Source organism: Drosophila serrata, unplaced genomic scaffold, assembly GCF_035046125.1.
Source record: "Drosophila serrata isolate PLE 108 unplaced genomic scaffold, ASM3504612v1 contig_360, whole genome shotgun sequence".
NCBI lineage: Eukaryota > Metazoa > Arthropoda > Insecta > Diptera > Drosophilidae > Drosophila > Drosophila serrata.
This window is the reverse complement of record NW_028257258.1, coordinates 405,340-433,107: the sequence shown is the minus strand read 5'-3', so window position 1 is coordinate 433,107 and position 27,768 is coordinate 405,340. Positions and strand designations below refer to the sequence as shown.

The 27,768-nt window shown below is 42.3% G+C and overlaps 5 protein-coding genes across 44 annotated transcripts in view; 4 read left to right on the top strand and 1 right to left on the bottom strand.

Moving 5' to 3' along the window:
• The first annotated feature begins 912 nt into the window (after positions 1–912).
• Fbxl7 (F-box and leucine-rich repeat protein 7) lies at positions 913–14,701 on the top strand. Its single transcript, XM_020962807.2, has 5 exons — positions 913–1,399; positions 11,797–12,632; positions 12,694–13,506; positions 13,570–13,749; positions 13,809–14,701. Exons 2-5 carry the CDS (start codon positions 11,858–11,860, stop codon positions 14,342–14,344), a joined length of 2,304 nt encoding a protein of 767 aa, XP_020818466.2. The 5' UTR covers positions 913–1,399; positions 11,797–11,857; the 3' UTR covers positions 14,345–14,701.
• Positions 6,903–7,282, top strand: LOC110191908 (PI-actitoxin-Afv2a). The gene is made up of 2 exons (XM_020962894.2): positions 6,903–6,966; positions 7,015–7,282. Exons 1-2 carry the CDS (start codon positions 6,903–6,905, stop codon positions 7,188–7,190), a joined length of 240 nt encoding a protein of 79 aa, XP_020818553.2. The 3' UTR covers positions 7,191–7,282.
• LOC110191841 (uncharacterized) lies at positions 13,912–15,560 on the bottom strand. The gene has a single exon (XM_020962808.2). It carries the CDS (start codon positions 15,502–15,504, stop codon positions 14,710–14,712), a length of 795 nt encoding a protein of 264 aa, XP_020818467.2. The 5' UTR covers positions 15,505–15,560; the 3' UTR covers positions 13,912–14,709.
• A 182-nt stretch (positions 15,561–15,742) lies between these two features.
• On the top strand, positions 15,743–16,816 carry blp (mitochondrial import inner membrane translocase subunit Tim16). Its single transcript, XM_020962810.2, has 3 exons — positions 15,743–15,993; positions 16,059–16,383; positions 16,439–16,816. The coding sequence occupies exons 2-3, from the start codon at positions 16,221–16,223 to the stop codon at positions 16,705–16,707; spliced, it is 432 nt and encodes a 143-aa protein (XP_020818469.2). The 5' UTR covers positions 15,743–15,993; positions 16,059–16,220; the 3' UTR covers positions 16,708–16,816.
• Positions 16,817–17,022: 206 nt separating this feature from the next.
• Sap47 (Synapse-associated protein 47kD) overlaps positions 17,023–27,768 on the top strand; it is a 29,535-nt gene continuing 18,789 nt past the window's right edge. For all 40 annotated transcript variants that reach the window (XR_015273026.1, XR_015273023.1, XR_015273022.1 and 37 more), the window contains exons 1-2: positions 17,023–17,454; positions 17,752–18,305. Coding sequence is in view for 12 of the 40 variants with exons in the window: in XM_020962916.2 (XP_020818575.2) it covers positions 18,091–18,305 (215 nt within the window). In the remaining 28 variants the exon portion in view is untranslated. The remainder of the gene's footprint in view (positions 17,455–17,751; positions 18,306–27,768) is intronic.

Genomic DNA, 27,768 nt, shown 5'->3' with positions numbered 1-27,768 from the left:
GCTCTCTCTTTTCGTATGCCAGTTTAGCCCACAGGCATACTTAGTTATGCCAAGGTGGAAATTTTTCGCAAACTCCAATGTGAAGCAACAAAAACATAAAAGTAGCACAACATGTTCAACAGGTGAGGAGGAAGGGAGGTGTGATGTGAGAGAGCAAGGAGCCTGGGAATGAGGTGAATATGGTTAATAATGTGGTGAACTCCGTTTGCGAATGCTAAAAGTATTCAACACTTTAACAATTAATTAAACAATTAAAACAAATATTTCTTGTTAATTAATATGTATATTATTCTAATATATATTATTATAATAATTTATATTAATAATAATTAATTGTTTTCTAAAACTATTTAAAATAAATATAAATCAAAATTAAACAAATTTTGAAAACAGAAATGTTAAACTTTAAACGTTCATTTTTTTATCTATTACCAGATTTCATAATTTAAATTTAATGGTTTTTGATTTTCAGAATTCCGAATAGATTTATTATGCGCATTAATTTCTATAAATTTTATGTATAAAGTATCAAAAAAAAAGGATTTTGTACACATAAAAAAAAATTAATTTATAGATCATTACTATTGCAAATATTTTATAGCATACTTTTGAACACTTTTTCAATGGATTTCGAATCTTTATTTCTAATAATTAAATAAAATACAATTTATACAAGTTATTTGAAAAATGTACTTTAATTTTTAAAAACCAAATTTGATGTTTCGCCAAAAATAAATTAGATATTCGTTAAAAGTTTAACATTTCAAAATATTCTCTTTGAAATGCAACAAGTTCGTTGCCTGAGTCTTTCGTTTTACGCTCTCACCAACTCGTGGTGGTGGTGCAAGAGCGGATTCCTCTCTTTTGCTGGATCGCTGGGCACTCTGGCTCGTTGCGAGTTATAAAGCGTTCAGTTGCCATTTACCTGTCGTCGTCGTCGCTGTCGGTCATCCGGGCGTCGAAGCGGACGCAACTGGAACGGACTTAGTCTCAAGGCGCCGCATCGCGTTGCGTGCCCGCCGCTGCCTACGTGTCCCTGTGTGTGACCAGTGCGAGTGCGAGTGAGATAGTGCACAGTGCCTGTGAGTCAGTGAGCGCAAAAAAAGATAACACTGTGGTTCAAGAAGAGGAAGAGGAAGAAAATAAGAAGAAGAAGAAGAAGCAGAAGCAGGCAAAGAGAAAGAAGACGCACACACTCACACGCGACCTGCAGTGAAAATAAAGTAGAGAAAAGTGTGCTGTGGAATAACAGAGAATAGGAAAAGAAAGAGAATGAGAAGGTGAAGAATAAGCGAAAATAAATGGAAATTAAATGAAGCTGCAAAAACTGCCAAATAAACAAAGTGCTATGCGATGCATAAATGAGAACCCAAAGGGAGTTACGTGTATAATCATCAAGGTAGAGGAGACTGATCACAACTTATTAAATTGCAATTCCAGTTTCAGGTTTTTTTCAGCCCCCACCCCTCTCAACAAACCCCTCCATATCTCTGTGTGTTTCTCTGTGTGTTTTCCTCTCGCTCACCTTGCCTTTGTAGGGTTTCTCGTGAAGGGGGTACATACATATGTATGTACATATGCATTTACCTTAGTTTTCTTTATTAATATTGCACGATCGTAAAACTTTAATGGAATTATTCGTACACGAACGCCTCTATTCCCTGTGTGACACCTCGCCAAAAGAGTGGAAAACTCCTGTCGAACGAGCCCAAAACGATCGAAGGAACGAATGGACGAACGCACGAACCAGTTGCAAAAGTTGTCACATTAAAATCACACCTCTGAAGATATATATTTATTGTTGTTGTTGCTGCTGCTGCATGCACCACTTTGGTATATAACTCGTTCGCACCACCACAGATGCAGTTAGCTATGCCGATGCAGATGCAGATACAGATACAGATACGGATGCAGATTCAGATACACCCTCTCGGTGCAGCGGTTGTTGCATGCAAATTATAGCCGTTGAGGAAGTCGGGATGCCTCGGCTGGTCATTAACTCAACTAGGAGTTGCTGCAGCGGATATGTTTATGGCCAACTGATTGAATTTCGCGAGGCAATTATCCGCCGCAAACTACTTTCCTTTTTCCCCCGCAAAAGATGTTCATATATTCATATTTCCCTGGAATCGAAAATAGTTTCTGGTGTTCTACACGTGTTGGGCAAATGTTTTCAGCTATTCACATCATTAGTGAAATGCCCGAGGGGATTCCCCTTGAAAACATTTGGATACGCCATACCCAGCAGGCAACATTTATTGTGTCTGCTTCTCCCCTTGTAATTTTTGCATGTTAAATGATTACAAATTGGTCATTTGATATCTGTCAGTCGACTCTTGCCACAACAGTTTTGGCAGACAGACCCACACTTTCCTTGCCAACGGCAAATCGAAAGCCCCGAAAGACTCCACGCCGTCCATTTATTTATGCATTTACCCAACAATTCAAAGTATTTCCCGCAAAAATGTCAACATATGCGCAGTGCCGTGACAGCGTCCAGCAGTTGGCCACTCGGAGAGTTAGCCATGGCCCGAAGCCCCAATCCCAATCCCAATCCCAATACCAATCCGAGTTCCATAAGCATAAACCCAAAGCTGGCAATCAGAGCCAAAAAGCTTTCAAGCCAAAAGGCAGCCGCCGTTGCCGCATGGAAAAGCCACTTGCCGATTTCATGAGATTTTCAACAGTTTTTGTCGTTATTTATCTTGTATTTATATATTTGTAACTTTACTGTTTGTGGGTCCATTAACTGAGGGGTCAAGTTAAGTGATTGATGTTTCAAATTTAATATAATCAAATTCACAAGATTGTTAAACCAACTTGCTTCTTGTGTACTTGTACATTTTAATTGTGGGAATCACCCAAAGCGTTAATGAAATAGCAGACATTATTTAAATTACTATGTTATCTACCATAATTTTTTGTAGCGACCTAAAGTGTTTTTATTTTTGATTAAATATGTTGCCTGCATAAAAATAAAATTGTAAAAGATCGCAGCTTTTATCCCATTCCATTTAGTATTCTTTAATAATCTTAACCAAGAACTTTAAGTAGTTTTTCTATTTTTAAAACCAATTCAATATTGTGGAGTGACCTAATTTCTTTATTTTTAATCTACCCCAAGTATGATATTTGCAGTTTAAACAGCTCTTAAGCTCAGAGCTTGATTAACTAAATATAAATACAAGAAGAATATCATTTAAATCCCACAAGACAAGGTCAGAAATAATTCCTAACCCATACATTTAATATTAAACCATTTTAGAGATCATTATAATTACCAATTATATTTGAATGCAGGCCTAGAACTTAATGCCTCTATTTGGTAACTTGATTAGCATTTGTTGGCCACAGGGTATTTCCCATTCGATGTTCACCTGCGGCTAATCGACTTTCCTTTCTTGTCCACAAACTTTTGTATTGTATGTCTCCCGCCGGTGTGCGGGTATTTATGTGTCTGTTTGTATGATTTCATAGCTCTTGCAACAGCGCAATCAGCAAATACTAAAATGCAATGCGACGTATTTTTTTATTATTTATATATATATTTTTTTTTCCTTTATTTTTATTTTTCTTTTTTTTTTTTTTTTTTGTTATTTCGCTATGAAGCCAAAGCTCGACGCGAATCGTGGCCAAGAGAGCTGGAGCTGGTCTCTCACGCCACAAGCGACAGTTTTGTATTAGAAACGGCAACTTGTAGCTGCAGCTAGTTACGGACTTGACGACGGCGAGGGGGACAGGTTGAAGCAGGGGTGAGGGGAGGGGGAACTGTGGGGCAGGAGGCAGCTGGAATGTTGTTTCGCCTGCTAGTTGGCAATGTTGCCGAGTGACTGACATAGTTGCTGCTTTAGTTGCAGTCGCAATTGCGGCTGCGACTGCTGTTGTCGCAGGGCATTTGCGGGCTGAACTTTAAAATTGAATTTGTTAACAAATTTATGTGTGGCATATTAGATGACTAAAAAAAAAAAAAGAGTCGAGTCTCTTCAACAGTCACCGCCTGTTGTTGCCTATGCGGGCGTCTTATGGCCTCCAGCATGCGGGCGACTTGAGATAAACCAGTTTCTTAGTCTCTTAGCCTGGCTCTTTCTCCTCTGGTGAAAAGCTGCTGCCAAAGAGTGAGGCAAAACGGTGCTTTACATTTGCTGGATTTTCTCTTCCAGTTATCACCCGATCATCTCCATCTCTGTCTCTCTCTCCGACTCTCTTGCTCTCTCTGTCTAATGAAATGTAATTTGAAAAATTGCGCGCGGCAAATTGTTGGCTTCTTGTTAGAGAGACCTCGTTGTCTTGTGCAGAATCTCAAATATTTTGTCTTAATTAAAATTTTCCAATCTCCCCCTCTTGGATCTCTCTTTTTTTTTGGCTCTGCGGCTAAGTCTTTGTCTCTAACTGAAAAGTCGGGCAAAGCTTTTAGATAAATTAACTGTGACATTTGGTCCGTCAAGCATTTGTCGCTTTTTTGCATTTGCTCGACATTTTTATTGGACTCTGACTTGGCCTGGATTTATGTGTGCCTTGGATTTGGGAATCTGGCTGGGGGTATCTGGGATTGGGAGGTATTCGGCGATCCCGGGGATTAGCCGTGCCATCATTCACGTCCGAAACTGTGCTGGCCTCGTCAACGTCAATGCTCCACCACAGCCGCGCTCCCCTTTTTTGGGGGAACACCATGTAATTTGCAATGAGTTCGCCTCGTTTCTGTGTCTTATTTTGTGATTTATTCCGCTCTGACCGCCCAGGGTTTGCTGGGGTATTTAATTTCGGGCTAAGCCAGGCTTTATCTGCACTTTTGCTGCCCAAAAGTGCCGGGCCTTGGCTCTTGCCTTTTTTTGGGCCACGGTCAGAACAAAAGACTGAAGCAACGAACTGGTTCGCCTGGAATTTGAATTATGCCCCAGAGAGAGAGAGAGAGAGAGAGAGAGAGAGAGAGAGAGAGAGAGAGAGAGAGAGACGGAGCGGAGAAGCTCCACAAGAATTTGCGTTTGATTGATGACAGTCTCAATGTTTCAATCGCCATGTTCGCCTTCCTTCTTGGCCATCTCGTTCACGGTTCATTATATAAGATTCGGTTTAATTAGTTTGACTAAAATGCTGCGCGTTCCCCTTTAATGGGTCCGGTGAAATCTTTGGTTACAGATAATGACGAAAGAAATGGCACAAAACCATTAAGGGGACTTTACACAAAAACAAAACAACAAAAGAAAAAACGAGAAGCGAAGCCACAAATTGTGGCAAGTCCAATTTTGATGGATAGTCAGCGCAGTCATCAAGAAATCAATTTCTAGATATATATATTTAATATTTTTTTGCACTATCAAATCAATCAGCTCTCCACAAAAAAGAAAAAAAGTAACCGAAGAAGCAAAAATTGAGCGATGGCAAAGTGGAAATCTAAACGAGTTTTTCCACAGTCACTGAGCAGCTTCCTGAGAAAGTTTTTTTTTTCTTTTCGCCCAAGTAATTGAGATTGCAGAATCTACAAATTGAGACAAAATTCCAATAATTTACAGTTAGCCGAGAGAAGAATATGCAGACATCCGCAGATATCGCTCTGAGCTGAATGCTCTAATTAATTCCGCTACCACAATGAATCTTCATTCGTTCCATTCAATACTTTCTAGCCCAGATCGATCTCTTTCACCGATTCGCCATCAGTGGGCCTATTGAGCTGGAACCCTGCCCATAATGAATGCCTATTTATGCATTCATACGCAAAGATATATATCCCTTTGATAAAGCCAACACGTTCTCTTCTCACCCCTTTCCAAATATACATACGTATGTAGATATTTGCAAAGAATTTCGAATTCTTTGTGAACTGTGTCAACTTTCAATTCTTTTCTTTGCATATTTGCATAGACACAACAGAAACACGAGGAGCCACCGCTCGGAGTGAGAATAAAGTTCATTTAACTTAAATGTACGGTTAGTCGGAGTTCATTTCGTTTGTTTTGACGGCAAATTAAATGTGTTAAAATAAATATTTAAGTATTTAGATAGCGACTAATTGCCGCAGAATGTCATAAAATATATATTTTCGACTTTTTATAGGTAATAAGTGGGGTAAGCTTGCTTTTAGATTAGGCTAAACAATATTCGGCCATAAAACAAATCATTTGATTATTTAAAATGTTTAATAAAAATGCGTCTCGTAAACGTTTTAAGGTTTATAGGGTGTTTAATTCGAGACTTGTCTATGGCTTATTAATTCCCCTATAAAAGCGGGTTAATATTCGTACCTTTTATCAGCTTACAACGAGTGAGTCCCACATAAATCATGCTGTTTAAATGGTTATATCTCTATCTGATCTTAATGGTCTCTACACCTCCCATGAGTAGTCGTAAGTAGAGTTTAATAAAATATATTTTAATTCAACATATTTGCTAACCTCTCTAGTACTTAGAATTACTACGCTGCTTTTATACGAGAAAACTTGGGATAGGTAAAACTTGTACAAACCGATGGTACTTTAATTGGAATCAAAACAAATGCATCATGTTTACCTTTTGTGGAACTAACTCTGGAAATGAAAACAACTTTGTGACTAGATTAAATTGCATCAAGAAATGTAAAAGGTTTTAAGAGTTAAAGAGTACTTTTTAAGAGATATTTGGTAAATGGTATTGATGTAAATTACTCAACACCAAAGTAACACCTGCCACTTCATAGTTAAGCCACAATTTGTTGACACTTCAAAGAAGTCAATAGAGCAAGTTCAAATAAAAAGCAGATGATTTTAAACAACCAACTATCGAAATATTTGTTTATGATTCAATTTAACAAACAAGTTTGCTTTATGCCACCTGATTTAACAACTGCTGTATGTTAGGGTAGAATATTTGAAGCTATAAAAGGTACCCTAATTTATTTGCCATGTTAGTTTTGAAACTATTCTTACATCATGCTGTTCAAGATTTCGTGGCTGCTTATTCTCTTGGTGCTCTGCCTGCAGTCGAGTTATTCGAGTAAGTCGAGTATATAGTCAAAATAAATAGTTACTAATGTGACTTTAGTCAAACGCAGATGCCTTCAGCCGCTAAAGCTGGGTTCCGGGAAGGCTTACCTGCGCAATTGGTTCTACAATTCCACCTCAGAAAGCTGCCAGAGATTCATCTTCTACGGCGGTGCGGGAAATGGTAACAATTTTCAGACCAAAGCGCGTTGCCAAAAGGTTTGCCTTACCAATTAGTTTTAAAGCCAAAGAAGATGGAGCTTAAATAGAACAAAGATTGCAATCTAGGTAACATAATACCAAAAAATAATAATAAATAAGACTTAAGTTAAGGCAAGCTTGGCTAATTGCATTTTCTGTGAAATCGCTGAGAAAATCAAGTAGATGCTGCGCCCAGTTTGTATTTCCCTGGCATGCGCAAGAAATATTTTTTTATGAGTTTTTCAAAAAGAAAAAAAAATAGAAAAACCTAAATAAAAACTTGTCAGCGCCACCCACTTTCTAGGCAGCGCCAAGTTGTGTGGGTGTCTATGTGGCCAGGAGGTGTTAGGCGGGTGCGCTGACAGCCGCTGGAGTTGCAGCTACAACTACACCAAAAAAACCAACAAGAAAATCAACTTCAATAGCAAAAGCAACGTTTTGCTAAATCAAAATTGACACTATGCAAAAAGCGCCAACCCACAGAGAGGCAATTGCTGCAGAATACAGTAGCCACACACAGATACTTGTTCGCACACTCACATTCCACTGGGAGAAACATTAGCCATATTCACAATTGAATTGGGAAATAATATATATTTTCGATTTCTTTAAACATTTAAACAGTTCAAGAAAGGGGTAAATAATTTATTAGACTTTTTTAGGACAACCTTTTAAGCACCTTATTAGCAAGTAGTTCTTCACTCTATGTTATAACGCTTTGCTTTAAGCTTTGAAGATTTGGGAATATTTTTAGTTAAGTATTGGTTAGTTTAGTTAATTATTTTTCACAGTGCACACACGCTTTGGGGCCAGACTTGCGGGTACTTGGGGCCAGGCCAGGCCGCTCAGCATGCCGAGGCATGGAGGCCAAAAGGTGCTCACTCCGTATGATGTTGCTGTTGTTGCCCCTCGGTGTGGCGCCAAGCTGTTACTGCTGTTTGTTGCTGTTGTTGTTGTTGCCTTTCGGCGTTAGATTTCAGCCATGTGCAGACAACGGTCGCCACACACAAAACGTAGAAAATAGTAGTTATTAGTTTGACACAGCGCACAGTGTGTCCAATTGGATCTACGAGTACACACGGAGATTGCCTTTTGGAAAAGTTAATCGTTGAGGTGAAGAAAATCATTGATTTGGTCAGTTGCGAAAGTACTTAAAAATTTGTCACACAATTGAGTTTCCAAAAAGAAATTAAAAACTAGGAAAATTATTACAAAATTCAGGTAGATCTGGGAAGCTGACATTTCAATACCCTTGCAGTTTTAATAATATATTACTAAAATTAATATATTTTTTGGACAAATCGAATTTTTTAAATTGTCATAACGAAGCTAAAACTGCATTAAATTCAATTCGGAAGGCAGTTTTTTGATTGTTTTTATTATATTAATAAATCTGCATACTCAATTTAACAACTAAAAATATTCAAATTTTGATCGATTTTTGACAATTTCAATATAAAAAATTATAAAATTGTGAAATTTTTGAAAAACTAAAATTTTTGTGGACAAAGCTAGATTGACACAGCTGTTGATGCTGATCAAGAATATATATGATTTATAGGGTCGGAAATGATTCCTTCACTGAATTTTAGGCTTCTAACTAAAATTATAATCCCCAACAAGGGTATTAAAAAAGGTTATTTTAAAGGTGATTTCAAATTTTTATTGATGTCAATAGAGAACTACTATATCTAAAACTGTAATCCTTTTACGAATCAATGAATATATATTAACTTTTTGAAAATAATTCAATTATAAAGTTTATAGTTTGATAATAATTGTGTTTTAAGAAATTGAATAACCCTTAAAAAACAATGGTATAATAAATCAATTCTCCCATTCAATTTAATTAAAATAACTTATCAACCATAAATTGAAATAAATTTCCCTAGCTTTGGCCGAAACTTGAGCCCAAATCTAGTACTATTATTAAACATGACCAGTAGTTAAAATCTTACCCACTGCAACCCCCACTGTGCCGAGACTGTCTCGCCTTGTTCGAGTGCACTGTGGGCAACCAGCATGGCGACATTTGCTCATTAAGCATATTAAATAATTAGTACTTGTTGTTGTCATATTTTATGTGCTCGTTGAGCGCACTTGAAGAGGCTTGGCTCCGGCTCTGGGACGGGGTAAATATGAACAAGCACGTAAAGATACAGATAGGAACATCGACTCGGATCGCGATAGATGCGGACACGGACCAGTTTCCAATATGTGATGGCCGGACGCCGAGTGTTTTGGCCTTTGCTGTGGATTCTCAATTTTTATTTCCTTCATAAAATTGTGAAATATATATGCGGTTTAATTGAATGGCAATTGATTGGGCAACTTGACAGATATGAAGGTAATCCGGGATATAAAATTAATTGTGAGAACATGAAAAATGTTATCGTTGATTGTCGATAAGACCGGTGAATATGTGTGCAAACATAATTATTTGAAGTGTTTTAAATAGTCATTTAATAATATCTTAATTTATAGTTAAAGGCATACCATTTAAAGACCGCTTAAATACATATTCTTCAAATAAATTTATTTCCACTCTTTATAGAAAACTTTCTCTCCTTTCCTATTTTGATTAAAGATTTTGTGTAAAATCTTAATCTCATCCTAAAGTGTTGGCCAACAAGAACTCTACTAGCTCCGTGTAGGTTGTTTACAACACTTAATGCGTTACTAATGATATTTCAGCCCTCTGGCTCAAGACAAAGAATACAAGAAGAAAAAACAAACAGAATGAATTACATTTGGATGTAAATTTATGCAAATTCCATGCTGTGTTGCCCAATGAACCATTTGACACTTTTGTCCACACACCGAGAGTGCTTTATTAATTATTTATTGTCCAACTATTGTGAATTATGGCAACGCACAACGCCAATGGCCTAGGAGAAAATCAAATGCCTCTCTCGAGAGTGGAGTGGGGTGAAGTGATCTCTGGCTCGGAGCATTTTCCTTTCTTTACCCCTGATTTTTTCTTCAGTTTTTTTTTTGTTTTCTTTGGGAAGTTCGAACCAGTTGAGCGACATTCCATATGAGGCGCGACAGGCGACAGGCGGCGGCTCCACTTCACATCGGATTCGGATTCGCTTTGGTTTTGGTTTTGGTTATGGTATTGGTCTGGTTATTGGGGGTTTGGTCTCGGTTTCGGTTTCGGAGATGCTAAGATTAATCAGCTGCCATAAGCCAAATGACAAGACATATTTCTGTCGGCTCTCCACTGAGTGTGCTAGGCCCCGGTGTTATTATTGCTGCCTATTTGTGTTTATTTATGGCGCGGCCAGAAATGATACAACACAAAAATCAAAATTAATTTCAAATTTGATTACAATAAAAATAAAGCCAAAGCCACACAGAGATTGCTAGGTGGAGCTCCACTTGTGAGCTGTGCATTTTATTTTTTGGACTTACTCGTCCCGAAGATCCGAAGTGTGCCGCACCAGTCCCCGTTTTCCGTAGGTGTGTCCCATGCCCGTGCCCGTGCCCGGATCCGGCCAAGACCCCACCCAGAAATGCCGGAGAAGAATTGGCTTGGCCACGAAAAATGTGATATGAATTTATGGTTTTCTATTTAGATAGCTGACCGAGTAAATTATGCAGAGCCCCCGAGAATCTGTAAAGAGAATGGTTATGGCTTCTGCGGGAACAAGAGATCTCTAGCCGAATTGGGTTACTTTCGGCTTAATTTAAGGTCTTAAGGTTAGGCCAATAACAGCGGGCCAAATTGCGGATGGCCACAAGCCAGCCCACGCCTTCTGCCGCTTCCTCGATGGCTCCAACTCCTCCTCCGCCAGTCCCCCACCTGCTGCAGCAAACTGGTTCCAGACGATGAATGGAGAAGCCAACCGTCAGCCAGTGAGCCAGTGAGCCAGGGCTCAATGGAAATGACAGCATACGTGTGGCCAAATAAAAGATATATACACACATAAAGCAGACCCCAAAAAAACTAACCAATGATTTCAGATTCAAAGATCGGAGCGTGGGCGATCCTCTTATTAATTGTAAAAAAATATATATATAAATATATATGTATATGAACGTTCATCGAGCGATTTGTTTGGCAACAGTACCAAGCTCATTTCACCCACAAATTGCCAAAGAGCTTTGAATGCTGAATGGATCCAAAAGGTCAACTGCAGTAAACGTTTGGGAGGAGTGGTCCAAGTAGAGACACACTTTATGACTCCCAGTTATGACTCTCCAGTGCCAGTGCTTTTCCTCTAATAATTGCCAATGGTATGCAGACCCACAAAATGCTACCCACACGCGTCCACAACACATTCCGTGTTCCCATGGCCATCGCAGATATAAATTCCGTTTTGCCAGGCTGTGACACCAACTCTGGCCATCGATAAATGTCTGACTTCGATATGGGTTTACGATCTTTTAGAATTTTATGATTAATTGTATTTAAAATCAAGTTTGGTATATATATTTTTGGGTAAATGCAGATTCATCAAAGCTTCGAAGGTGTGTCTGCCACAAATGGAAGTTCTGTTCAGCCAAGGTCTATGCTTATTGATCTCGTTTTAATTTGTTGCCATATTAATTTGCATTAATTATAATTTATTCCAAACTTAAATCTAAAAATCTAAAATAGAAATCAAATGCTTACCTATATTTCTCCATCCGATTTCAGACTTCCTTGCCATTCTAGAGGCCACCAGCTGACAGCCTAAGTCCCCAAAAAGGATCCTATCATGTCGCACAAAACAGGCAGCCGTCGCACCAGCGACCTGGAGTGTCCATTAGCCTCCTTGGGCCGCAACAGCAATGCGGTGCGGGATCATTACCATCATCCGCATCCGTTGAGCTCCAGCCCACTGGATCCGCAAGCCTACAAAATGATGTCTCGTAAGTCGCCTAATCCTGGCATGGATTCCACATCGCCAAATGACCAGGCCACCGCCTCGTCGACAGCTGCAGCAGTGCTTCACATGGTGCAGCAAAAGGCTGCCACTTTTGAGCTAAGAAGTCGCCATACCCGACCGGAGCAGACCACCTATGGAGCCCACTCCACGGCCTCTGTGGGACGGCATGCAAAGAAGTCACCCGAGCTGCCCGCTCCGGCCACGAGAAATGTGGCGCCTGTACCGCAGCCACGGAACTTCCTCACCCTGGAGCATGTCCTGCAATTCGGAGCGCAGAGACCCAGTTGGATGCACGGCAACAGTGCGGATACGGAGGATTCCAGTGACAATAATGCGGGCGGAGGTACAGGTAGTGGCAGCGGTGGCGCCGGAGGAGCCGGTCGAAGACGCGTTCAAGGTGGACGCTGCAGTGTGCCCACTGTGCTGGGCAGCAATGGTAGCAGTAGCAGTGGAGCCCAGTATCTGCTGGACAAGAAGATGGAGTCGCTGTATCTGGGCAACGCTCTGAGAGCCCTGCCCCTAGGAGCCGAGGCGAGTCAGTACCAAAACGAGCGTTACTACCTGGAGGATTACAGCAGCGGCAGCGGGAACGAGCGACTGCCAGGTGAGGAATTTGACTATCAATTGGTTATATAGTTTATTAATCCAAATACCTTCTTCTCCAGAACGCCTGCATCATCCGCGCACCTCCAGTCCCAGCGAGACGAGCGGCTCGGACCGCTACCTGCTTAACCGGAGCACCAACTCCCCCGCCAATGCCTTCCAGCTAGACCACCACCACACCAAAGGCCAGAGCCTGTCGGATGGCCTGTGCAACCTCGGTCGCTTCTCGCCAAGCCTTGACCAAGGCTATGCCACATTGGTTTCGCCCTCACCCACAGGTCACCACTCGAGTGGAGCGGGCAATGTGACCGGTTCCACCACTGCGAGTGGAGCGGGAATCATGGCCAGCAGCACGCCGGCCACAACCCCGCGACGAGGAGTCTCTAGCAGTGGAGTGGGTGGAGGTGGGCCTGGCACCGCCATCGGACCGCCGCCCTGGAACCGTAAGGGTCCCTTCCGCTGCGGTCCGCTCTTCGATCGCTTGCCCGATGAGGCTGTCGTGAAGATCTTCTCCTGGCTAGACAGTTGCGAGTTGTGCAACGTGGCGCGAGTTTGCCGAAGATTCGAGCACCTCGTCTGGCGTCCCGTTCTGTGGAAGGTGATATCGCTACGGGGCGAGCACCTTAATGGCGACAAAACGCTGAAGATGATTTTCCGGCAGCTGTGCGGCCAAAGCTGCAATGGCGCCTGTCCGGAAGTGGAACGTGTCATGCTTGGCGATGGCTGCCGCATCACGGACAAGGGTCTCCAGCTGCTTACGCGGCGCTGCCCGGAACTGACTCACCTGCAGCTGCAGACCTGTGTGGATGTCTCCAATCAGGCGCTGGTCGAGGCCCTGACGAAGTGCAGCAACCTGCAGCATCTGGATGTCACAGGTGAGTGGGAACTAAGAGTTAAATAAAGCTGATCACTAATATAATTTTGTGAATTATTTCTAGGCTGCAGCCAAGTGAGCAGCATCAGTCCCAATCCGCATATGGAGCCACCGCGACGCCTGTTGCTGCAGTATTTGGACCTCACCGATTGCATGGCCATCGATGACATGGGTCTGAAGATTGTGGTGAAGAACTGTCCACAGCTGGTGTATCTGTACCTGCGGCGCTGCATACAAATTACGGGTAAGTCCCTCATATATCCCCATCCGAATTATACTAACTATCCCTTTCCTTATCCTTAGATGCGGGTCTGAAGTTTGTGCCCAGTTTCTGCGTCTCACTGAAGGAGTTGAGCGTATCCGACTGCCTAAACATCACCGACTTTGGCCTGTACGAGTTGGCTAAGCTGGGAGCGGCTCTTCGCTACCTTTCCGTGGCCAAGTGCGAACGTGTCTCCGATGCCGGGCTAAAGGTCATCGCCAGGCGGTGCTACAAGCTCAGATATTTGAATGCCCGAGGATGCGAGGCTGTCAGCGATGACTCCATCACAGTCCTTGCCCGCTCCTGTCCACGGCTGAGGGCCCTGGACATTGGCAAGTGTGATGTCAGCGATGCGGGACTGCGGGCCTTGGCCGAAAGCTGTCCCAATCTGAAGAAACTGAGCCTGCGCAGCTGCGACATGATTACGGATCGGGGAGTTCAGTGCATCGCATATTATTGCCGCGGCCTTCAGCAGCTGAACATCCAGGACTGCCCGGTGTCCATCGAGGGGTACCGGGCAGTCAAGAAGTACTGCAAGCGCTGCATTATCGAGCACACCAATCCGGGCTTCTGTTAGGATGCCCGGAAAGAAGCCACCATAAAGCACAGAGGCAGGCCATAAGAGCAGAGATCGTTGGGAACGAGCAGCTGCACAAAATCCGAGATTAGTAGGAGTTCGGGGTGTCCGCTTCGAGGGAGATCCCATACAAGTGCCACGAAAAGCCCCGGAACTTCAGTTCAATGATCATCCTGCCAGAAGGAATATTGACTCCCACCCTCGGCTTTGGATGATCAATGAGTTAAGTTGTTATTGTAAATTGTAAATATCAAACGGAAGCTGGACAGGATTAGCATAGCATAGAACATGTTCATTTAGACTATGTTTAAGTAGACTAATTCTTGGCATAATAAATTATTGTCCCCACCAGAGAAACACGAGCATCAGTGTTTGCGCTTCGAATTTATCTGCAGAAATTTAAAAGTGTCTGGCTGCAGTTGAGGCACATGATCTAGAATGTATGGCGGCCGGATATGCAACTTTTCCCGAATCTCGTAGTTCCGTTTCTTTCGAGTTATGACGATGGTAGCCTTTTTATCCCTTGGATATGCTTTCTTCAAATCTAAGGAACTGCGGCGAACCACATAGGGAGTAATCTTAACACTGGTGCCGGTTATCAGATGTTGTATGGTGGACTTTAGGACGCCTATATCAGCCATGGTGTCCATGGTCTCTTCATTAATCCGTCGTAGTTCTTGCAAATCGGCGTTAATCCTTGCCAGCCGCTTGTCCACTTTGGGTTGGTTCTTGGGATCACAGGGCTTTTGTTGAGAAGGCTCAGTGTCCATGGAGTTTTCCACGTTCATCTTTGCCTTCCCAACAGAAGCATCTTTACACGGCTTTGCCATTAATTTTTCGGACACTTCCATAAGTCTCACCCTATCCTCAAATCTGTCCTTTGGAAATCGTCGCAATATCCGCTGCAGCAGCTTCTCATCCTTAGGCGTTAGGCGATCCTTCTGCCTCCGAACACGCTCCACTTCCAGACGCACGGTATCCATCATCCGCATCCAAACTTCCGTGTTGTGGGTGTCATAATCAATTCGCTCCTCCAGGAGATGCCGCTTTTCCCTCAACCGCCGTAGTTGCCGCTGCAGGATTTCCACCTGCCGCTGGTCAGCAAAGTGCGCCTGAACCAACCGCTCATAGATTTTCTCCCATTTCGGGTTCAGTGCCATGACATCTGATTAACTTTGAATTTTTGAAAAAACGATAGATGGCAAGAAAACTGCCGCCAACTATCGATAAGTGGTATCTTACATTAGCTAGATTTTGTAATATCATATGATTGATTGTTGTCTTCTGATTCTTACGTTTAGTATAATTCAATACTCTTATTATTTACATACAAAAACATATATATCATTATAGTTTTAAGGATTATTAACTTTTGTAATTTTGGGAACCTAATCATTTATGTATGTATTAGAATTTAAAAATGTCAATATTTATGACACCTTTTAAAAAGAATTATATTTACCATTTTTATTTCCGTCACACTTAAAATTTAGCTTGAAAGAAAGCTTCCTACAATTATCGATATTGCAACGTCCGTCTCCACCATACGGCGCTGCCAACTTGTTCTTAAACAGCTGACTCGTGCTTTTCGCCGCTAACAAACTTCGTAGATTTACCTGGCGAACGTAATAATTTCATTTCACCTGCTGGTAATTAAATAATATTACTTATTAATACATTTATTCTCATAATAGCGCTTTCTTTTTGTTTTCAGAAAAGCTAAAACTAACTTGGAAGCTGCAGCACCTGTAGTAAATAAGCTATTGCGTAATTTGAACGACACGTTGTTGAGGCATCCGAAATACAGCCGAATCCCAGCTTGTCACAAATTTAACGTTCACGGCCGAGCAGCGAATTGAACAAAAGCACAGACGCCATGGCCAAGTACATTGCACAGATCATCGTCTTGGGCGCTCAGGCAGTGGGACGAGCCTTCACCAAGGCCCTGAGACAGGAGATTGCCGCCTCACAGGAAGCCGCTCGGCGAGCGGGTGGCGGCAAGCAGGGCGAGAAGAGCGCCGAGTCCAACCTGCGCACAGGTAGGGAATTACTTTTTCCAAGCAAAACTGATATACTAATAAACCTATTCTTTAGGCATGACGCTGGAAGAAGCCAAGCAGATACTGAACGTGGACGACACCAAGAACGTGGAAAGCGTCGTCAAGAACTATGAGCATCTGTTTAATGTTAACGAGCGGTCCAAGGGCGGCTCCTTCTACCTCCAATCAAAAGTCTTTCGGGCCAAGGAACGGCTAGATCACGAGATTAAGGCCCAGCAGACGCCGAAATCGAAGGCCACGGAGGCTGCTGCGAAAGCGACAGACGAGGAGGTGCCGCAGAGCAGGGCGCGGCAGCGTCGCTGAGTCTCCAAATTGCCTCCCATCGAACTAATTAGCTGATAATTGATATAAAAACTATGTTAAGTACAAAAACCGAAAGTCTGTTGGTGTAAATAGAGTTTTATGAACATGATGTTGAGCGTCTTTTGCATTTGCAAGTTATATTATTGTGGCAACTCTTGAAGTTGGTATATAGTTTCACAATTTAATATAATTTTGCTCTTAAGGCTCTTAGTTGTGGCTCTCTAGGCCATCTTTCTGTTTATATTGAAAAATTAATTCCAAAAAGCCGCTTAAAGTTTCGCAGGTAATCGATAGTCGCCTAAAGCCAAAGTTAATCGACATATCGATGTACTCCGTCTATCGTCAGCTGTTCGAAACTCTAAACCGAGAACCAATTGCTGCGTAGTGATACTATTTGTTTTTATACGTGTCAATTGTTTTGTCTAATTGCGAGTTAACAAAGATAAAAAACAGCTGGCACATGCGCACACCCACCGAGGGACATTCCAGTGCACAAAGGAAAACCCACCACCAGCCACGAAAGACAGCGGAAGCAGGCGGAGTGGGAAAGCTGCGCTTTTCCAGGAGAAAGCGAAGATAGAGAGAGGACGCCCGACGCCATAGCAGAAAACAGCTCGCTATTTGAGCCAACGACATTCCGCTGCTCCGTCAGTTTTCAGAGGACCTTCGAAGTGGGCAGCCGAGAATCCAACGTCTCCTTGAACGCAAAGAAAATCCACAGTTTTGGCAGGGAGAAAAGCTCAAGTGGTAATTGGCTGCGACGCAGAGATTGCTTTTGTTGTCATTGTCGTTGTTGTGCAAAAAGAAAAGAAAAACTCGAGCGTGTCCATGTGGAAAATCGATCGAATCGTAGCGTAGTACATAGTATCGTGTAATTGTGCCCCGTTTTTCAGGCCGTTCAAAATTTATGCCCGTTTTATTGATTTTCCCCACCGCCGCCACGCACAACGCTGTGCAACGTCATTTTGCAACTAAACCTGAGCTCGGCTCTTCTCTTCCCTTCCATTGATTCATCCATCCATCCAACCGACCATCTTGCTGCAGCGTGAAAAGCGAATCTCAAAAAGTTAAATGCGAGAATTTACATAACGCCGAGCGTTGAAAGTGAAACTTCTGTGGTGCGAAACACTGAACGAAAAGCAGCAAACCCATTACAAAATACATTCTGCCCAGTGTGTAATAAAGTTGGCGCAAGGAGCGGGAGAGCATCTGCCAGGCAATAGAGAGCAAGCGAACGAGCGACGAGAGAGCCGAACGTGCGCACGTTTTCTGGTTGGGAGCAACCTCTCACACACGCAGCCAGCAGCAAGGCAACACACAACCAGCGAGAAGGCTAATCCTTGGCAGCAGGAGCAGCACCAGCACCAGTAACCAGTAGCGAACATGTTTTCGGGCCTAACAAATCAATTTACGTCGCTGGTGGGCGCCGTAAAGGGCGGCGCTGGCGACGAGGACGTGCCCGCGCCCACAGGAGAGGCGGCCGCAGCAGCACCAGCAGCCGCCTCCACATCCTCGGAGGCAGTGGCCGCCGCTGTTGATCCGGAGGCAGCAGCAGCCGCCGGCGGCGAGGGACTCGAGGGCGAGGAAGCTGGCAAAAGGTGAGTAGTGTGTACTTGACTTCACATGCTTGTACCCTTAGAATCATCCGTCGTCTAGTCTCTTCTAGTCTTCCGTGACTTCGAATCCTGACTTTGCCTCGACTCTTGACATGGCGTGCCAATGTGACCTTGCAATTTGTACCTTTTAACATTTGGCCCAACACTGCACTGAGCAGAGCCAGAGCCAGAGTCAGAGGCGGTGGTCCTGTCCACCATTCCACATTTATCATAGCGGTTGCTCCTTCTGCATATTTCATTGCATTCCGCACGCTCTCACGTGACTGAACATAATTGCTTAAACTGCAAAAACCAAAAGCCCGATAATTTCGTTTCTTCGTCTATATATCATATATCCCATTTATATATACGGCTCCGTTTCCGCACGGACCAAGTTGATTTATTTCCCCGACTGGCCTTAACTTTTATGGCAAGCAATTTCTATTTCCTCTGCTCTTTTTAAATGCAAAGAAAATTGGATAAATTGCTTTTGAATTGCAATGGTTCGTGGAATTGTTAATTGAGTTGTGAGGAGAGTTCTTATGCTGAGTTTCAATTTCATTATTTCTGGAATTTAGTATAATATGCTTTTGTCACTGAACAACGTCTGTGATTACTCAGAGCTCTTTATTCCATTAAGTATTCATTTTTTGTAAGGTTTTCTTGAATACTCAATTAGAAAGTTAACTTTAAATTCTTACCAATGTATTTTCTAGGACTTGGTAAAGTACCAAGTTTTATTTTCGTTGTTTTTGACAACAAGATTGGTTGAGTTCATGAAAAAACCCCTTGACATATCCTTGAACTGTCTCTGAAACCACATTTCTGCTGTGTGCTCATAGTTTCTTTTGCCCCAAGTTGACTGATTGTGTTGCCCCATTTTCACTTCCTCCTCCCATTCTTCATATCGTTTGACCTTCTCCGTCCCTGCTGTTTCTACTGGGACACCACTTCATCAATCTCTGGCAAACAATCCGCACCCAAAAATTCAGTTTAGCTTCTTCCGTTCCGTGTCAACAATGGAGGCACCTCAATTTCTGCCACGAAGGAGACAAAAATGAAAGTAAAATCCAATTATTCGGCTGCCTTTTTTCGACAAGTTAAGCTTGGTGTGATGGCCTGTTAATGCCACAAGTTGTGCTGGCTAATCCTTTCGACAAAGCCCAAGTCTAACTAATGCCCTTGCCGTTTTTCACTTAATTTCGCGCATTAATATTTAATTGTGTGTGAGTGTGTGTGTGTGCTGTGCCAGGATGTCAATCCTGGCAGCACGTTTCCCAGCCATCTGCCAACAGCTGCTACCCTGTTTGGCAGAGTCCATGATGTGTCACGCCTAGCACGCCTCATCCTCCAGCTGCTCATCGCTTGCTTTCACTATCAATTGACATTGACAAGTTGGGCCAGCTTTCGTCGTGTTTGGTTTTTTTTTTTTTTTTTTTGTATTTCTATAAAAATAATTTGCACGTGGCTCCTGCATAACCACAAAATGTTGAGTCATTCTGGGCCCGACCCTCCTCCCTGCCTGCCTCGGCTTTTGTACATTCAGTTTTTTGACCAGAGAAAAACTGTCACCAATGTCAGCGGCAAGGAGGCGAGAGAATGACTCGGACTCGGACTCGGACTCGGATTTAGACTCGTGCTCGGTCTCGGTTTCGGTCTCGGCATTTAGCAGGATGTTCTGCTTCTTTTTGGTGGTTGCTTTCCAGTTTCCAGTTGACTTTTGCTCGTTTTGCGGATCGATACGAGAGAGCCAGGGAGCAGGAGCAGCGCTCTCGAGTTCATCCTCTCTGCGAAATGTGCACATGTGATGTGGCCAAAACGAGTAAAAACGACGCCATGTCCCCTCGGCGTGTCTCCTCTCTACTGTATCCAACTCCCACAATCCCACTCCCAATTTACCATTAGCCTTTTGTCAGCCTATTTAATAATTGTGCATTCAGAAAACGTGTTTGGCTTGTTGCCTGTCTGTCCTGTGTCCTGCGTCCTGTCATTTCCCATTGGTTTCCCGGCAATCAGCGCTAAATCTCTATAATTTTCTATGAATTAATTTATTCAATTTTCGCTGGTGTGTGCATACACGAGTTTAGCTCGTTATGGCCAGCAATTACTTTGGCCACAAAATCGATGGCGCCTATGCCTTTGGAGTAACTTCATCATTTAATCGTGTAAATCCTTCACCTGTACATGCGCTTCTTGGCTCCCTTTTCTGTGTTTTGCTTTTTTTCTCCCCTTGTTCTTGTTGCAGGCAGGCGCCAGGGCCAAAGTTGTTGGCTCTTTCAAGGACATTTACACTATTTGCACTTGCTCTCTGCGACTCGGGTGAGAGTGTGCCCATGTATATGTCTCTGTGCCCTTGCCTTTGTTGCTAAAATTATGCCAAAAAAAAAGAAAATACAAAAGAGTAAGAACTATTTCATCTTGCGCCCAAATTGCTTGGCAAACAAACTGGCAGGACAACAGCGAGCGAGGCGCGACAAGCGCTCCTGATGAAAAGTGTACAATGCATTTTTAACGCCGCTTGACACAATTTGCTCTCAACACACGCAACTTTTGATGGCAGGACCAAATAGTTGCCCCTTCTATATATAGTATGTGTACATATGTATATATGCTCCTTTTCGGGTCATCATCATTAGCAAAACAAAGGCTCTGGCAAGCACAAAAGTTAAGAAACAAATATTTGCACATGTCGCTCGGTCGCTCGGATTTTGCCTGATTGAAATATGCTTTCTATATGCAAATAGAAATCCCTCTGTTGGCGCAATTCTTTTGAAATTATATAAATATTATATTTGGGTGAAATGCCATCGCCAAGGGAATCAAATGCCAAACTGGTGGTTCCCATTTCTGTTTCTGTTTTTTTTGGGGCCGCCCACCTGGAGACGGCGGCAAACATAATAAAATCAAAGCAATGGCAACCTCAATATAAATAAATAAATCGGAGTCAGCCAAAGGCGGTGAATCCACAAGAAATTTATCGACGCGACATTTGGCCTCCTAAACATACACACACACATATCCCAAGGATATACAAATATAAATAAAGAAGAGAAAATAAAAAGGGAAAGTCCAATTGAAACGCTGCCAAGAGCTGAATGCAAAAACCTCACTGGGCCACTTAAATTTAAAGGCGATATTAAAATTTCATGTCAAGGCAGGACACCGCAGGACACGGCCGGACATATCGCCATCGCCATTGCCAGGATATAGTCCAACAGCGTGGGTGCTAACGATGTCTCGTTCGACCGCTCGCCATTTGACATTTCCCATTTTCCATTTTGCCAGCGAAATAAACGGTCTCCATTTGGTCCGCCCAAAAAAAGAAAGCAACAATTTCTGTGGTCAGCCCTGCGCGGTGATTGCTACTCGGTGTGTGTGCAATTTCACTCCAAGCTCCTCGGGTCCGGCTCCTGCTCCGGCTCCTTAATTGCCGCCTACGTCGTGGGTGGTCACCGGACCTCCTCGAATCCACCACCCAGTCGAAACTATTTGTTTTGTGTATATTATTTCAGCTGTCGCATTTAATTCAATTTACACTGTCCCTTTTTTTAGACTCTTGTTTTCCTGGTATTATATCTGTATTTAAATCAAGACCACCAGTGCGGCTTTGTATGTGTCATTGTTTATGCCACAAAATTAATATTTATAGCTTCTGGGCATTTGTTTGTTTCGTGCCGCATTTAAATAGTAATTTTTATGCAAATTAAGTGGTTATCAGAGAATTTTTCACTACTTAATTGTTGGCCAGGGAAATTTACACGCCCACACAGTCAGAATTAAATGGCAAGTGGTTTAATTTAGTGTTTACTCACGCTCATGCTAGATTAGTTTTTGGAATTTAATTACACTTTTAAAGGTTAAAAAATGATAAATGGGTTGATATATGATAAAGAAAAAATAGAATTTCTGAGAATAATGAGATTTAAGGGGTATGAAAACAATTTCTTACGAAGGATTCAACTGAGTTATAAAACTATAATAATTATAGCTTACTGTTTAGCATATTGTATTACCAACATGTGGAAATATTCCTTAAATGCTGGAAAATTAGTATTTTAAACACATTCACATATTGACAAGTTCGATAATATCCACTTAAATATTCAATACTCAAAGATAGATAGTAATCCATTGATGTACCTCTCCTAAAGATTCAATTTTCTACCCTTTTCTCCTATTATTTTTATCTATATCTCCAGTAATTGGCGAAAAATTCAAGATTTTCGATACCATTGCTATCCGTTTTCCGTATCTATCGCTAATCAGAGAGCCCATCTAAAGGCCCAATCAACTTAACACCAATTTTATTGGTTGCACTTTTCCCGACCCCGTGTCGTACCACCACAACACTTCTGCCGTGCCAATTGGCGGTCAATTAGGCCAGAACCCAGGGTGTTTTTGGCAAGCGCCATTCTTTTTTTTATGGCCCAAACTCGCTGCCAAAGCGAAACGTAGAAAATATATAAAATTTAATGCTCGCTCGTAAAGTGACCCCAAGGCTGGCCAAGGTGCGAACGATGCAGATACTCGACCAACCGACCGATTTAAAGTCTAATGAAATCAGGACATGGGCCTGGACCATATGGTAATGGCGGAAACCGGGGGCGGGAAACATATGTTAGCAGTTTGCCTTTCGCTCGAATAAAGATAAATTGAATGTCCGCCGGACGGCAAAGTGCACGGCCGGAAGTCAACTAAAGCGAGGCAGAGCAGGAAGCACCGAGTGAGTGAGTCAGTGGCGAAAGTTTCTCTTTTGAGACCTTCATGATAATGTTGCGATGGTCGACCCAGGCTCCCAGGCTCCCAGGATTCCGATTCCCGGGTTCTCTCTCATGCCTGCTGCAGACGTAGACGATGATAAAGTTGCGTTAAGAGCGAAGACAAGCGTTGGCAAAACATAAATATTAACGGAGCGCGGAAGTGACAGGCCAGGCGGGTAATGGGCAACAAAAACGATGCAACAGACGTGGAACCAAAACGGTGGCACAGCGGGAACGGAACTGGGCGCAGCACGCACACACATAAAAGCAAGCGTATCCTCCCGGCTGCTGGCTCCTGGCTCCTGGCAGCTCTCAGGAATTGCCTCAAAGTAGCAAATTACGGCGTATCGTAAAAACGGCAGCCCCTCAGACAACTCTGTACGTACGTGTTTTGTTTCTATTTTCTCCGCTCCAGCTCGTGCCGCATGAGAAATGTTCTCCTCGGCAAAGTTTCGTGGGTGTCACTGGGAACTGGAAGCATTTCTCAGTTTATGAATTCATGTGTGCCAACGGCGGAAGTCTAAAACTCAAATAACAGGCTTCCGTTTCGGGTTGAAATTTAAACAAGGGTGTTTTTTTATACCCTTGAAGGATGTTTTAATTTTAGTTAGAAGCTTGTAACGATGTGAAGAAGTCATTTCCGACCCTATAAATCGTATATATTCTTGATCATCATAAACAGACGAGTTGATCTAGCTGTATCCCACAAAAATGTAATTTTTTTTAAATTACAACATTTTTTAAGGGGTTAAAACATTTGTCAAAAATCGATACAAATTTTAATTATTCTAAATTCTTAAATTGAGTATGCAGATTTATTAACCTAATAAAAATAAAAATAGGACAGTTTTCTGAATTGAAGTTAATGCTTTTTTGGCTTAGTTATAAGTTTTTTTAACTTTGATTTGTCGAACAAATATCCATATTAAAAATGTTTATAAAAACGATTTATATGCGAGTATTTAAGGGTTAGTTATATCGATTTTTAAGGCCTTGGCTTTTCGAAGTCTGTTTTCTTTCTGGTTTAACCTTAAATCTGGTTTGCAACTTGCCAAAAGAGATGTTAAAGAGTTTTAAGAAATGTTCTTTAAAGCTTAAGTATCTCTTTGTTATCCCGAACATTTAATCTACACATCTATATAGTCTTTTAGCTTCTTTTTAACCACTTGAACTCTTATTTTCAATCGAAAATAACCCAACATAAACACATTAAAACATCGATTGTATTCCCATTTGCCAGGACTATCTCTTAAAGGACACCTCGCTTATCTACGGCATTTTGTAGCTCATTTAGTACACATCCTGCAGTGCTTACCCAACTATGCAAATGGTCGTATATATCACACATCATTCCCCTCCGTTGTGTGTCAGTCACAGTCATAAAGCCAATGGTTCCAGCAAATAAACCGCCTCTTGAGTAATATTTAAAATTTACATAAAACTGGCACTCTCTATAAATGGAGCAAAAAATGTAATAACACAAAAAAGGCGAAAGTAGAAAGTAGAAAACATCAACGTTTGATAAGCAGCCACCGGCCAAAGGGAGGAACCATTGGAACAGAGGAGGAGGAGGGTTCTATTTGCATTGCGTTAATGGCAGCTCAGTTGCCAGTTTTAAAAGCCAGTCCCAATTGCTCATGTGTCTGGGTTGGAGCTCTCCCCTCCTGTGTGTGTGGTGTGTGATGATTTGGTCGAGTGTAAAACACATAGCCCTGAGCTTTCACAGCGGCCATTTTGTTTTGTGCCGTGGTTCATAAATTTCAGCTCCGGCTTTGCAGTTGAAATTTATGGCTGGGCTTTTTCGGGGGGCTCTGGGTCTAACCAGGAATACGGTGCGTATACGTAATGCGGGTGTGTAGGCAGCCGGAAGAGCCGCCATCTGCTCTCGTTGTCTCCGGTCATCAGGAGAGTCTTCTGCCCCCCACAGCCTACGCTGGATGCTGTAGCTTTTGTTGCCCGCTTTTTGTTGCTTGTTGGCCTAATGCAATTCTGTGGCTGGAAATGGGGAGTGAAAAACAAGCGTAATTCAATTTCAGGCCATGCTGCAGCCGGCAGGCACCTACATCCTGCTGGCTGCTTGGCAGCATCCTTTGGCAGCCACGTAGTCGACCACCGATTCAATTTTCGGCTTCCGCTGCGAGGCGACGCGCTAACGTGGCCAATTAATACTGTCAACAACAGCAGGCTCTAACGGTCGGTCCGTCAGTTTAGGAGAACGGCTCGTGGCCATGGTTGGTTTTTGGTGCCTCGTTTTCCTCGCTTTTCTACGCCGCACAATTTGCAAATTAAATGGCACACCAGAGCCCAGAGTGGTGACATTTCAACTCTTTCGGGGCTGCTGCGCGAATCTAATCCAATTTTGGGCCTTTTTTTGGGAACGGAAAATATAACTTTTAATGAGCATAGCTTGTGATTTGGAGGCGATTGTAATCAAGTTTCCTCCTTGCCACTTTTCCCCCTCTCTCGCGGCTTTTCAATAAACAAAATTACTCAACTTTACTGCTAATGACATTATCCAATGTTGTTTGCCTTCGCAGCTACCGAAAATTTCCCCGATAACGCAATCCTTTAAGTGAAAATTCACACATTCCTGGGGGTTGCTGTACGTGACAGGCGAAGAACCTTTTACTAAAACGACAAACTTGTACGATTTTCGTGCCCAGCGACCTTCTTAAAAGGTTTTTCCCCAATATTATCTAGAAATGGCTGTCAAAGTTGTGGCCCGGAGCGAAATTAAAGACTTTGCCGTTGAGCTTTTCAACAAAAGTGTATACAGAAAGTGAACTAAAACGTTAAAAAGCTTGTAATCTGGTATTAAAAGTGTTAGCTAAATGCTTTACAATGTTCTTATAGCACTTATTTTATCTCGGTGTGTGCGCTTATTTTAAAACTATTTCCAGCGGCAGCATTTCTGTAGAATTAATTACTGTTGATTAACAAAGTTTCCTTGCAATATTATCGACTTGGTCCTGATGGAGATATACTAGGTATTTATCCACTTGTTGGTTTGAGAGTCGAGTTCGCATGCCAGAGTCAAAGCATTTCTTAATTAAATGCAGACCTCGGTTCGGTGTGGGTGTCCTTTGCATTAGATCAGGGCCAAAACGCCCATGCAGCCATATTGCATCTTTCATTAAATCGGCGCTGTGTTAGTGCCTTCATTCATTCATTACGATTCATTCCAACGATTCTCTCGCAAGGTTGTGCTGTATGTGTTTCTGTGAATTGTGCAGGTTGTCCGTTAATTGAAAATAGCAAACGGCTTGGTCCTGCCGCTGGCCTGTTCTTCAAACTGTTTTCTTTGTAATGGAGTAATGAAATATGCCAACTCACACAGAGCCACGGGCGAACAATGTCAATACCAACACAGTTTCGCCTTTATACCAATTAAGCTAATGCCCGAGAGTGAGATTGAGAATGAGCGACAGATTGCTGCGGAGAGTGTGCTAAAGGTCAGTGTGTTTGCTGCATGATGGCGCAGTCCTTGGATGCTCCATCGTCCGGATTGCGCCAATTCGGATTACGGGGCGTATGAGTAATATTCGTCACCCCTGAAACTGCCTTTGCCAAGTCGATTATTTTTCTTTAGCAAACTATATTCCTTTCATTTGTATTTGATTTTATGGGGAAATCTCAATTGACTTTGATTTCTATTAAAATGTTCTTTGAAAATCTATCAAATTAAAAGGGAGATTATGTGTAAACCATTTTCCTGCTAAGTTTATAACTATGACTTTCTATCTAAAAGGAAAATCTTTTGGTTTATTTTTTTAAATAATTATTATTCTGTTCTAAATGTGTCTTTTTTCCTTATTTTAAACTTTTTACACATTTTCAACAATTAGACAAGAAATTGTCTTGACAAAAAAGTGTTGCCTACTTATTTGGGACTTCGTCGCAGTACCATTTCTTTCTCTTCCGTTTCAAACTAAAAACTTTATTTACTGAAACTGAATCATTATTGAACTTTTGACCTCGTTTATATATAGTTTTAAAACACTCCATGGCTTAGTTATTCAACCTGGTAGCTATACATAGAGGTATCCTTGCACACTATTTAAAAAAATTACTCAAACGCTTTTGCTTGATAATTTTATATGTATTTAAAATTCTTGTTTGCACACACATTTCCCTTGTGCACTTTTCGTGCTGTGACAATAATCCATATGGACGCATCAACAACAACCTTGTTCCAGTTGAAGGATCTGCCTGTTTGCACCATATTTGTCAGGCGCAATAAACCATATTATTATCTCATCACTCCCAGGCGTAACCTCGTCAAAACTACAACGTTGCTGCCATATGCTCGTTCGCCTCTATTGGCTCTGCCCGGAGAATAACAACAACTTTGGGCTTGCACCGAGTGCTATATCACACAACATGGCGTATACTTAATTAGCCCTATAATGAATGCGCGCTACATTATGTAAAAAAGGACGCAGCTCGGAAACTGGCGAAGGATGTGCACGCTAGCTCTCCTTGCTGTGGCTGACAATTTGCCATAAAGAAGCACATTGGTGCCGGCGGAGGGTAAAATGCAGAGCTTCGCTTAATTGAATAAAATTTGCAGTTGCCGCCGCGGCATCGGTTGGCATAAATTACGCATGGCTGGGTCAGGCGTCGGGACACCACTCCTCCCAGGATTGTAGCTTCATTACCAACACTGTTGGCCTTGCCGCTGGCATGCATTTTCCCTGCATTACGTA

Excerpts from the sequence above, each read along its gene's own strand:
- LOC110191908 (XM_020962894.2), top strand. The coding sequence starts at position 6,903 with ATGCTGTTCAAGATTTCGTGGCTGCTTATTCTCTTGGTGCTCTGCCTG. Across the intron at positions 6,967-7,014 it reads CCTGCAGTCGAGTTATTCGA|TCAAACGCAGATGCCTTCAG; the intron begins GTAAGTCGAGTA and ends ATGTGACTTTAG.
- Fbxl7 (XM_020962807.2), top strand. The coding sequence starts at position 11,858 with ATGTCGCACAAAACAGGCAGCCGTCGCACCAGCGACCTGGAGTGTCCA. Across the intron at positions 12,633-12,693 it reads CGGGAACGAGCGACTGCCAG|AACGCCTGCATCATCCGCGC; the intron begins GTGAGGAATTTG and ends CTTCTTCTCCAG. Across the intron at positions 13,750-13,808 it reads GCGCTGCATACAAATTACGG|ATGCGGGTCTGAAGTTTGTG; the intron begins GTAAGTCCCTCA and ends CCTTATCCTTAG.
- LOC110191841 (XM_020962808.2), bottom strand. The coding sequence starts at position 15,504 with ATGGCACTGAACCCGAAATGGGAGAAAATCTATGAGCGGTTGGTTCAG.
- blp (XM_020962810.2), top strand. The coding sequence starts at position 16,221 with ATGGCCAAGTACATTGCACAGATCATCGTCTTGGGCGCTCAGGCAGTG. Across the intron at positions 16,384-16,438 it reads CGAGTCCAACCTGCGCACAG|GCATGACGCTGGAAGAAGCC; the intron begins GTAGGGAATTAC and ends CCTATTCTTTAG.